This window comes from Schistocerca americana, chromosome 6 (genome assembly GCF_021461395.2).
Source record: "Schistocerca americana isolate TAMUIC-IGC-003095 chromosome 6, iqSchAmer2.1, whole genome shotgun sequence".
NCBI classification, from domain to species: domain Eukaryota; kingdom Metazoa; phylum Arthropoda; class Insecta; order Orthoptera; family Acrididae; genus Schistocerca; species Schistocerca americana.
In genome coordinates, this window is record NC_060124.1 from 24,131,930 (window position 1) to 24,145,150 (window position 13,221).

General features: G+C 41.3%; 1 protein-coding gene across 1 annotated transcript in view; it reads right to left on the bottom strand.

Annotated features, from left to right (window-relative positions):
* Positions 1-11,328: 11,328 nt before the first annotated feature.
* The window catches only part of LOC124619695 (vegetative cell wall protein gp1-like), a 50,627-nt gene continuing 48,734 nt past the window's right edge, over positions 11,329-13,221 (bottom strand). The window contains exon 3 of the mRNA XM_047146250.1: positions 11,329-11,396. Within this exon, the coding sequence (XP_047002206.1) occupies positions 11,329-11,396 (68 nt within the window). The remainder of the gene's footprint in view (positions 11,397-13,221) is intronic.

Consider the following 13,221-nt stretch of genomic DNA (forward strand, 5'->3'; position numbering starts at 1 on the left):
TTCTTCGATTTACTCTCAATCCATATTCTGTACTCATCAGACTGTTCATTCCATTCAGCAGATTGTGTAATTCTTCTTCACTTTCACCCAGGTTAGCAATATCATCAGCGAACCTCATCATTGATATTCTGTCACCTTGAATTTTAATTCCACTATTGAATCTTTCTTTTATTTCGATATATAGATTGAACAGTAGGGGAGAAAGACTACACCCTTTTTAATCCAAGCACTGCCTTCTTCGTCTCCATTGTATATTACTCGTCTTTCCCTGTAGCTTACCCCTACTTTTATCAGGATTTCGACCATTCTGCACCATTTTACATTGTCGTAAGCTTTCTCCAAGTCGACAAATCCTAGTCATGTGTCATGGTTTTTCTTTAGTCTTGATTCTATTACTAACCGCAACCTCAGAGTTGCCTCTCTCGTGACTTTACCTTTCCTAAAGCCAAACTGATCGTCATCTAGCGCATCTTCAAATTTCTTTTCCATTCTTCTGTATATTATTCTTGTCAGCAACTTGGATACATGAGCTGTTAACCTGCCTGTGCGATAATTCTCGCACTTGTCGGCTCTTTCACTCTTCGGAACTGTGTGGATGATATTTTTCCGAAAGCCAGACGGTACAATGCCAGATTTATACATTCTACACACCGATGTAAATAGTCGTTTTGTTGCTCCCTTCATATGCTTCCCGTATCTTTTCATCTCCGGCTTGCGACGTCGGCATGTATACCTGAACCATTGTTGTCAGTGTTGGTTTGCTGTCTATTCTGATGAGAACAACCCTATCACTGAACAGTTCATAGTAACTCATTCTCTGCCCTACCTTCCTTTCATAGCGAATCCCAACCCCGTTATGCGATTTTCTGCTGTCGTCGATATTACCCTACACTCCTCTGACCAGAAATCCTTGTCTGCTTTCCACTTCATTTCACTGACCCAATCACTATATATAGACTGAGCCTTAGCAATTCCCTTTTCAGATTTTGTATTTTCCCTAGCGCGTTCAAACTTCTGACATTCCATCCCCGACTCGTAGAAAGTTATCGTTTCTTTGGTTACTCAATCTTTTTTTCGTGGGCACCCCTCCCTTGGCAGATCCCTCCCGGAGATCTGCATGTGGGTCAATTCCGGAATATTTTGTCAATGGAGAGATCATCATGACACTTTATCAATTACAGGCCACTTTTATAGGCCACTTGTCCCATGGATACTCAGTAAGTGTCTTTAATGCAGTGGGTTCCATTGCCTCCTGCATTCTCATGCCATTGATCATTGCTGATTCTTCCGTTTTTAGGAGCAGTTCCCCACCCCCAAGGGCAAGAGTGTGCCCTGAACCTCTCTCCGCTCCTCCGCCCTCTTTGAGTAGGCCGCTGGCAGAATAAGGGTGATTTCTTATCCGGAAAGTCTTCGGTCACTATTGCTGACGATTTTTATTCAAAAGTTAGGCGGTGGTGGGGTTCGCATCCGGGACGGAGGATGTTTTCTTGATCAGTAATCAAAGACTCTACCCCTAGACCACGGGTAGCTATTGATCATTAAATTACAAGTAATATCAAATCTGAAGTGGCTATGAAATCTTACAAGAGAACCTTATCGACTCGTTCTCTTCGACTTTCTTCATACTTGCAAGATTCGAACCGGCTTGCCTCCCTACCCGAGGTTGCTAACGCACACCTGCAACGGCACAGTTATACTTTTCATACTACAGAAATGCACACACTCCTTGCGGTGAATTTCTTTTTCTACAATCCAGTCCACACGCCTGACCGGTTAGAAGATGAGTAATGTTCGTCGGCTAGAGAAAGCTGTTGCAGAAACCAGCCGCATTACACGCCTCTACGGGTTGCAGCAAACGCTTTCTAGTATCAGTTTAGCGGAGCTGTTATAGGATAGATAGTTTACGAGTGAAAACTTCAATATGGTGTGACTTGTTTAACACAAAAACACCGCACTCTGTGCTAGTCTGAATTTACAATTTCGAAACACACACGCGCCACAGTCACACGTAATAACCAGCTTATGGTATTTATCCAATCCTTTTACTTGTAATATTACAAAACTGGGATTTTCTGTGGCAGAATTCTTGCTCAAATATTCCGCAACTCCATCCCTTTGAACGTTCAGTTCTCGGTCCCGACTTGCACAATACGCCACGAGGATTTTGGTTATTCAAAAGTCGCAGTTTACAGGTAAAATTCGGAATTTCGAGTACTCGTGTTTCACACACGTTCGAATTCACTTTGCAACACTCCACAGTCGAGTTTAACTCATTATTTCGCAGAATCGTTACAGCTGTTAAGAGCTTATACATGCGTCCGAACATGATGGCTGAGTTCCGAACGTGTCCTAGACGTCATAAGCAGTTCTGTATCTCACAAATTACGCCCTAACGTATTGTCGTCTGATTCGCTGAGGAAAATTATAGCCAATCCTGTACCAGAATGAAACCGCGCAATCCCGCATCTTTTACTAAGAACCAACCAGATATCAAAATAACTCCCTTTTTAAATAACTGAATTACCGTAAAACGTTTCTTGCTTTAGAAGTACAATAAACTGGCTAGTTGGACTTTACACATTTCTGCTGAGACTATGGTTCGCTCCATCTATACAGCGAGAGCTCTCACGCTCTCAGTTAACAGACATGATAATATTAATTTATTATGTTACTTCGCACTCACACCTTCATTCGCACTAATAACAAGTTAAATTATCAGTAATTAATAGAAGACATAATATTCACAGAAGATAACATATTGTTTCGAGAATATACTGTTTTGACTACTAAGAATTTTGTAACCCGTAAGACGTTGACACCTATCGACCAAAACCGTAATTGCTTGGAGCTAGCTACTGGATCGGATCATACACCCGTTACGAGATAGCCACGACTAATATGAAATCTAAAAAAAAAATGCCCTGAAAAATCGCTTTTGAAGATTAGAAAATTTCCGAGTGCTGTTAAGTACAAAACATTTCTATTTTGTTAAACGTTTTCTAGGTGGTGAGTGAGTAGCATAAAACTCCTGTAAACAAAGTCGACGAAACGAATGTCGCTTGTAGCAACATTATTTTTTACTTTTATTTAAGTTCTCTATTTACGGCAAATGGAAATGCGTGAATTTCCTTGATGCCAGTCACACGTTCTGTCGACTAGCTGGTGATACCGTGTATAGAGCATGAAGCCAAAACAAAGTCTAAGTGGTCTTATAATTACGAAAGCACAGGATCTTAGCGCATATTCACCCACATGTCAACTACAATCAGACAGTAAAAGAATGGCAGTTTCCAACAAATTTGTTTTCCAGCTGGGTGACATAGCAATCAGTTTCTAACGTCTAAATTAGAAACCTTATTCTTTTAGGTAGCGATAATAATATGTATTTATGTTCCATGCTGTCGAAGTTATAGTCCATTATAACATAGCACAATTTGCAATGAGACAGTCTGAGACTCGGTTTATACCTCCGTTTTTGATTGCAATTATGTACTATAGCAGGTTACATGAACAATCCTCCCTATGGCCGCATACTACAGTAACTCCTTACTACCAGAACTACCACAGTTTTCACAGCTGTATGACGAAAGAGTTTACATGCAAGCGACGCTCACCCTTCCGCTCACACCTCTCTCAAGCATATAGCGAGTGCTTCCTACATCGACTCGAAAATGAGGACTTCCTCTCCAGCTCGGGTCAGAAATCCGCCGTCGTTTAGGACAATAAAAGCGAAGGACACCCACGACCGGAACAAATGACACACAGTCAGCAATCTAAGCATTAACAGTGATGGCAGTTTCCAAACTGGATACCATTTATCATCAAAAGTGTGTTGAAGCAGAGATTTCCTGAATGCTATTGGTACATATCTGCGGCAGGAAAGTTTTTGAGCTCGGGCCATGTGTATATTAGATTGTATTTTTTTTCTCGTTATGGTTGGCGAGAGTATGTGTCACCTTCCGTTGGCGAAAACATAACTGACTGAGAAGCGAATTTTCCTGGTGGTGTGGTATAGAGAAGGTCTGGTCGGGGGCACATTTGAAGGACCACGCTGTGAACTGTGGAACTGGCAACGAAACTTTTCGTTATTCAATATGTATGTTGCGATTGGCCTTTCCATTACTAGGGGCTGTAGACATTGCATCATCTCGAGAGATGAATACTCAGTCGTGAAATCTCAGTCGTTTCAGGAGATGCATGTGTGGATATATTGCTGTACTAGCTGGTTCTGTATTTTTCAAAACTTTCCTTATTCTTTTCATTAATAATTCATTAAATCTAGAGGCATAATTTGGCTCTATTATTGCTGACGACTTGCTGTTTGTTAGCGTTCGTGAGTCCTGTACTTAAAGCACAAATCGTTGAACGGTCAATTACAGATTCGAAGCGTTTTTGGGACTATGTGGACACGTGGACGTTCTTATTTCTCATGATATTTGTTTATTAAAATCGTACACTAAATCTCAATATATTTTCTCAGTGCTTCTGTATCTTTGATTTGTGTATCATTGGTTGTAATTTTACATCATTTACTCATCTGTTAAATGTAGCCGCATGCTCTCTGTCTTCAGATTCTGGAGACATAGAGTGAGTGAGGTGCCCCTACCTCTGGGTTTTATGCAACCTTCAACACTTTCAAATACCATGCACTAGATTTTCGTGTTCTCCAACCCGCTACATGCAAACTGTTAATCCTACAGAAAAACTGAACAGTGCCTTTCTGTTGGAAATTTAATGTAGCTTAATTTTATACTGGGACACGCTTTCGCTGGAGATCACAGTTTTTGAATGATTAAAAAAAACTCATTTGAAGGTCAGTTTGGTACGTTTTCCTTAAATAATTTGAAACTACACCCTATAGGGAAAACTACATTAAATTTACTACAGGAAGGTACTGTTTATTTTTTCTGTAGGACTAATAGTTTACATGTCCGCAGCTCGTGGTCTCGCGGTAGCGTTCACGCTTCCCGAGCACGGGGTCCCGGGTTCGATTCCCTGCGGGATCAGGATATTTCCTGCCTCGACATGACTGGGGGTTGTTGTGTCGTCTTCATCATCATCATCGTCATCATCATCCATCCCCATTACGATCGGAGGAAGGCAATGGCAAACCACCTCCACTAGGACCTTGCCTAGTAAGGCGGCACGGGTCTCCCGCGTCGCTCCCCTACGCTCTGTAAAGAAGTATGGGACTCATGATCATCAATAGTTTACATATAGCGAGCGAGAGTAAGAGAATCTTGAATGTGGTATTTGAAGGCATTGCGGGTTGCATAAAGCCCAGTGTTAGGGGTAGCTGAATCACCCTGAGTGATATGTAAACTCCAACTTTCGATTCGTAACACACACTGTGACCTAGCTGCAATAGTGGCACGCGTATCAGAATATGAAGACGAAACATCTGCTCCATATTGACACATCAAATTAGTTCACACAAGCTGGTGGGCAACCATATTAACAGATTTCCAAAGCAGCTACTATTGCGCCTTCCCGAGAAATTCATGTCAGCGTTCGATGAAATGCACGCACGTATTGACGTCAGCAACTTCATAAATAGTGCCCATATTTAGCAACTGAAATGTGAGTTAAGAACTTCATGCACCATACACTCATTTTTCTCTATTTGTCTTGAAGTTTTCGCACAGTCTTTGCTGTAATTGGGACCTCTGTTCATTTTGTTAATTTGGCTTGAATCTTAATGATTAACACAAGATTTTTACCGGTGTTTTCAACCCAAGGCAATGATTTTTCTCATATATTCTACCACATTTATAATTACGTAAGCGGAAATGTAAATGTACACACCATGACGCGCATGACAGAGCATAGTATATCTGTTGCGCACAATCATAGGTCCAACTAGAAAGGATTCAGTATCAGAGCGTAATTCTGTCAGTAAATTAATACTAAATTTAAATGTTTTCGTCAATAGATACGGTCCGTGCCGTCAAATAATATGTAATCAAAGTCAGATTAACATCTAATTCACAAGCATTTATTTAAGTTCGTGATTGAAAGACAGGAAGTCGGTTTCAGTATGGGCGTGAGTTTTCGGACTGGCTTCTGTTCTGTCAAACACCTCTGGGTGTGTGACCATGCCACGATGTAAGTTAAGTTACCATCGTTTCGGCTAATGTTGGCAAGATCTTCTGTGTTGTTAAGCCGCGTCGTATACGTCTTCAAACTTCTTCAGTCCTGGACGTTCATGTCACTTTGCTGTGATCATAATCAGGATTGTACTGGTGTCGCTGGATGACTACTGTTACAGGCAGCCTTCATCAAAGAGAATAGAGGATGAATTCTAGCGTCATTTCGTTGCCATAGATTCACCCACTTAGTGTTGAGTTTTTCCATTAAGACACAAAGCAACAGGTAACTAAGGCAAGATTTACAATGTGTTCTTACAATTGAATGGTATTAAGGATATACCTGCTGAGTCGGCGGTGATTGTTGAATTGATCACTATAGCAAAAGTCTACTAGTACCAGTATTGCTGGCCCCTGTTTTGATCACAACGAAGGTAGATTATTTTTCCCACACGTCGATAAGGGGCCTGAAAAGGCATAGTAAAACGCAGAAACAGATTGCCAAATAAAATGAGGTTGGAAACTTGATGGCTATAAGGTGTTTAATTTGGCATCCTCTGTTGTACAGCCAAATCCCGCAATATCTCTAAAAACATGGACATACAAGTAAAGACTGAAATGTCGTAGTGAGATAGTAATAGTGATTAAATTTCTGCAGCCACCATTGCAAATCACGAACAATTCTCGCCATTTTCTCATATTGACAATATAAAGTTGCGAGTTGTGCACGGAGACTAGATGCCGTCAAGCGATACCACGCGAGTTGTTTTGAATGAGCCACTTTAAATTTTGTCTAATTAAAGTCGTAAGTAGGCCACTATGAACAAAATATAAGTAACGGTTATCATTACGGTTTTCTAATAGTTTTTCTGTGTTTTGGTAATCAGTCAAATGTAGTCCTTTTACCTTCGAAGGCGCATTTTCTGCTTTTATCTTCCTTGGTTTCGAATATGTATTATACGGTTACAGATACCAACAAAAAACTCCTAAAATTAAAAAAGTATGCAGTATATTGACACTTATTTTCATGTGTATAGTTTTTAACTGCTGTTACACACTATGCTATTTATGGAAACTGCCTGGCCCAATGAAGGGAACCAGTCTCCTTGATTGGGCCTATGACACACGTTTTTACTTTTCAAATATTTCATTAAGCGTGAATGTTTATGACTTCTGTGTCTACTATGGTGAAGTGCAAAAGATAATGTTCAAGTTACACTGAAAATAAAAAATGTTTATTACAATATTCGATGATTATATTACACATTTTCTTTACGTGCCCCAGCAATAGCTACCTCACCCCACATCCCCTGCGCAGTGGCGTTGCAACTGTATTTGTGATAATGGGTCCCTGGTGCCCATCCGAAACCAGCAACAGATCCCACGCACCAACGGGAAATGCGAAACCAGCCCTACGTAATGCAGGAAGCTATCACCGAATTACACGACGGTGCACAATAAAAATTGAGATCAAACAGTAATAAACTCTCGTGGTTAGTCTTGCCAATGCCACGTAAAAGCTACAGACCCAACGAGCAAAAAACAGAGAGAGAGAGAGAGCGAGAGAGCGAGAGAGAGAGAGAGAGAGAGAGAGAGAGAGAGGCGTCACAAGTAGTCACCCTTATGAAGGAGGCTGTTGGCAACACTAGCCGAAAAGTTATCGTCTAGTTGCACGCGGTCGCGTTAGCCAGTCCTGTTACGGTGGTAGGAAAGACGGCCGTTCCACTGTTCTGCCTTAACAGTTGGGAACTTCAGGTAGAAGACCAACGTGGAGACGTTGCTGAGAACGAAAATAGACGAAACCGAGTACCTGGCAAGATAATGGAAAAACTAAGAATTCTTTTTAAAGCAAGAACCTTTTTAAGGATAGTATTTCCATCAAGGTTCAGCTTACCGCAAACTTGAGGGACAGGAGAACATAACTTCCAAGAAAGATCCAGTTTTAAACACGACTGCACACTTGGCCCGTTATGGAAAAGTTCCAGCGCAGCATTACTGAACTATCATAAAATATAGAAAAAAATTGCCTTCAGTCACGAATGGTGATTTTATTTGTATTCTGACTAAACGCAGCTTTTTTCTTTCGAGTAACACCTTTTTTCCATCACCATCCATAATGGATAAAACTGAGTTACTGTAATTCGTGTAGACCCGACCCTTTAACAGCAGTGCATTTTATTTAACATATTAGGTCTCTTCTCCTACAGTTTCTTCTAACACGGGGAGATTTTATTTTATTTTTCTTCATTTCCTACTCATGCGATAAAGGCGGACAGTTGATGAATTCTGATTTGACTCTTGGCAATTTCCAGCGAGCTGGTAAAATGGAAATAAGGGATTTTCACTTCCAGAATTCACCTGATAACCACGAGACCTTTCTGAATATCTTGGTAATTACCACGAAACGGCAGCTATTTTTAGGTTTCTGTTCAGGGACTACATTGTTCCATATGAAGTTAATGAGGGCTGTGTATATGTGAACGTTTGTTTCTATCATTCTATGACACATGTGATGACATGCTGAATATTAAGCCAGTGGATGTCCAAGTTGTGCTCCTGCAGAGAGAACTACTTTTATCTACTTTTACCGTGGGCTTTAAGGTATGTGGGACCCATAACAGATGGGACTAACAGGTTATATCGAACTTATGCGAAGATACAGCGCGGATGCTCATTGGTTTGTTTCTCCCACTGGAGAGAGTGTAATGTAGGTGCTGAAAAACATGGGCTGGCAGACATTTGAAGAGAGACACGAACTGTCCAGCGAATAGCTTTTTATAAACGATCAGGAACCAGTATTATGTGAAAAATATGTCAGTTCTCTATGTACCGCTCTCGTAGGGACCATGAACTTAAGACTGGACGAATTGCAGTGCACACAGAGTCATTCAAGTTATGGTTCTTCCCTAATCTTAGTTTAGTGGGAAGTAGCCTCTTTCGTGCATTTCGATGATTTGCAGAGTGAAGCTGTACGGGGACGGCAAATGAGAACGAGATAGATGGAAAAATAAGTTAACGTTTTATTATTTCAGAAGTATTTACCATAATTGTTAATAAAATTATTCTTCGATGGAAAATGTTTGCGGTTGTCTACGGAACAACGATTGTACCCAGGTGTGCACCACTTCGTCGCGAAACATGTGCAGTGGAGTCGACGCAATGTTGCAACAAGTGTCTGAATGTCCATCTTTTTACAGATGGTTGAGGGACTCGGCTGTTCACTGTAGCAAATATCTACTTATGCCAGTATTACTGGCTCCTGTTTTGACCACAACCGAGGTAGATTCTGCCTACACGTCGGTCAGGGGCCTGAAGATGGCGTACTAAAACCCTGAAACTGGTTGCCAAATAAAATAGGTTGAAAATTGACAACCAATATTGCAACAAGTGGGTTGGCATTATTCTGCAGCAGGCGCCCCAACTCCGAGAAAATCATGACGATTTTTCCTTTGACTCCAAGAACCGTTGTTCATTGACTTTCTGGAACACTGCACCACAATTAACGCGTAGAGGTAAATGGAAATTTTGCACAGATTGAAGTGTTTCATCAAGTCTAGATGCTCAGGAATTTTGACGTATGGTATTTTCTCGCACGATAATGCCAAGGCCGTTTCGACTGCGCTGTAGAAGTTTCGCTGAAGAGACCTAACACATCCTTCATACAGCCTCGAACTCTACCAATGGGATTTTTGTACGACGGCTGTTCGGAGAGTAAGGTCCGATCGGTCGCTAAATGGAAACCACTCCGAAAATCATAAACGTTTTATTCGCAACAGTTAGCTGCTTCTCTACAGAGTCGGTGCTCCTACTGAAACGTTTGTCGTAACATTGTGCCAACTTCCCAATATCCTTGTCCCAGAAGGCAGTCGCCTGTACTTACTGCCAATTGTCTACGCTGATTTGTGCTAAAATGTTGTGTTCATAGCCAGCGGTTCATGTAGGCAGAGATCAAAATCTGAGAGAGCTAAGTCCGGGCTGTAAGGTGGGTAATCGAATACGTCCTTTGGAAAACTGCTATGTCCTCATTGCCCCTTCAGTATGAGGCCGAGAATTGTTATGAAGAAGGCAATGCATGAAAAGAGTGACTTGACGCTATAGACGGGCGTAGTAGAGACACTGTCACACACAACTATGCAAAGTTTCGTCGGATTTTCACCGTGGTTTCCATTTCACGACCGATAGGACCTTACTTTCGGAATATCCCTCATATTTTTGGAGCCCTGGAGATAGACATTTGTGGCCATCAATTTGCTTCACACGAAGGGATGCACGCCTTGGTATAATTATTGTTCCATAGGCAACCACATACCACTTTTCCTTGAAGTCATTGACTGTCTTGTCACACAATATTAACACTGACGGCGACTACATTTGAGACAATAAACAGTTTATTTGCTTTTCTTCCATCTGTCTCGTTACCGTTTATCTGCTCATTACAAATGTGATGGTGGCCGTGTACTGCATGATTTTTGCTACCACGGATATGCAGTCGTCTCGTGCAAAATCTCAAAAAAAAAAAAAAAAAAAAAAAAAAAAAAAAAATTCAAATGCGTGTGAAATCTTATGGGACTTAAGTGCTAAGGTCATCAGTCCCTAAGCTTACACACTACTTAACCTAAATTATCCTAAGGATAAACACGCATGCCCGAGGGAGGACTTAAACCTCCGCCGGGACCAGCCGCACAGTCCATGACTGCAGCGCCTGAGACCGCTCGGCTAATCCCGCGCGGCGCAAAATCTCATTTTACCCAGTTGCCAACAGGTGAATGGAGCAGTTGGGAAACTAAACAGACTGAACTGATGGCCGTGTGAAGATTTTCAAAGAAAAACGTACATTGCATATAATAAAGTGACCTACTAGTTTTCAGAGAACAACTTTTTTCGTTTATTAGTCGTCATTAGACAGTGTATGTAACACATTAAAAATGGTTGTCACCGGTACGGTCGTATAAAACTGCTTATTCGGCATGGACTTAATGAACTCCGAAATATTCGTGCTTGGGATGGTGTGTAATTTCGGAAAATGGCGTTGGAAACGGCTTTAAACGAAACGCTAGTTCCTCGTGACTGCCGGCGAAATGGGAGAAGCTGTGGGGAATGGCTGCAGTCCTATTTTTACGAGCTGACCTCTGATCTTTCGTTTTCGACTTGTTAACAACCGGCGCCTTCCGCCAGAAGTCGCGGCTGCACGGAAGACAGTGGCGCTGTAATGACTGCCTACCTGCAGGAGCCGCTGCTGAGCTCATGGGTAGAGCGCCGAGTCGTTTACAGTGGCACGAAGAACTAGAGGGCAGGCGACGCAGGGATGTGCTGCAAGAGTACGGGTTTCCGTACTAATAACGCCTTACAGTGCATGGGAAGACTATTTAGAACATACACTGACACACGGCATTTATGTTCGTTTGTTGATTAACAACAGAAAGGGTGACGTTTATACACTGGTGTGTAAAACTTAAAGACAAAAGTAACTTTCGTATGACGTGTCATTGCCAAGTAACACTTCTCGTTGGAACTTGGGGCATACACAGAACTAGTACAGTGTAGAAACAGCCCCCTTCCCCCACACACATACGCATACACACACACTCTCTCTCTCTCTCTCTCTCTCTCTCTCTCTCTCTCTCTCTCTCTCTCTCTCTCACACACACACACACACACACACACACACACACACACACAACTGATACTTTTATTCAAAGACAATTACACTGAAGTAACCGCTATTTCTGAAGGTCCCTGGACATTAAAAGAGGCGGGGCATGTTTCTCGATAGCCTTTATGTTCAGTGCGGACACAGTTGAACATATTTTCCTGCATAGTTGATCGTTATCGACGGAATATTGGCTTTTGTAGTTAGCTGGTTAGTGGCTAAAGCCGATGGTCGTGGTTAAGTTTCTGCAGCGTTCTTATCTGTGGTGTAAAGCGGCTCTGATTTATTTGCTGTTTGTGTGATTTTCTTACTGTCAGATAGTTCATACATGGGTTGTTTCCATTTCCTGTTGCTTTTCGTGTAGCGAACAGTCTGAAATGGCTGCTCGTTCCCTGGTTGGTCCTCTTTGACATCGATAAGTTGTGATTGGTGTTCGTTTGGCATTCGTCTCCGTCTGAAGAGAGTTCCGGAACTGATGTTGAGTCTTTCTCGAAGTCGCTTTTGATGATCGCAGCTTCTTGTGCTTTGATCTCCCTTTCATGTTAGAGTTACACTTTTTTTCTTGAACCAATCAGGAGCATAAATCCTCCGTCTCATTTGTATCGTCTGCAGCATTGAGTTGATGGGCTGTCTCCTTTGTAGGCTATAACCGCTCTTTTAATTAAGAACAATATTATTAGGTGAGATATGATCAATAATAATATGTAATAGTTAGTAGCATTGAAAAGGTTTTAATTAAAATTAATGATATATAAAATTATTGATAAGTAATCTCTCATCAGAATAACCCTCGCAGTAGCACTTCAGAGAAATCATAGAGCGTTTAATGCTATATTCTACTATATAAACCATGCGCGGGTACTGTTAGCGCTCTTGTCTTGTTTTCTGCGCTCTGAGTAAGTCTACATAGCTGCGGTGTGCGATACAGTGGGCATTTCCGTGTGATATGCTACGGAAGGGATCAGGGCACTTTAGTTAAACTGCAAGAAAATCGACTAAATTTATACGGGCCGTAAGGTCAAGGACTAAGAATATCTGAGGGATTGTGTGCGAGAGTTAAAGTAGCGCTCAGTATTAAATTCTATTACATGCCGAATAACTGATAATAGGATCTGTGGACTATACGAAACTGAATATAAGAACCGAATTGGACACTTAGCTTTGTGAAAATAAAAACGTACGAAGTTTGAATTACTGTAGCGAAGTACAGTAATGTGTCTTTGAATGACGAACTATAAAAATCACGGACATTTTAGTTGCCGTAATTGCTGAGAGTAATTGTAGGACCAACTCCCTTTTCCCTCTATACATAACGCAATCATTCATGACCATTTAATTATTATTGAATGTTGCTAATAAAAAACTAAAGTGATTTCCATAGTTACGTATTATTAGTAACAAATGAATAACCTCCAAAGACGTTATTAACGCAGCAACAAATGAGGGGTGATCGGCTGAGCAAAAAGATAACATTAATTATCATGA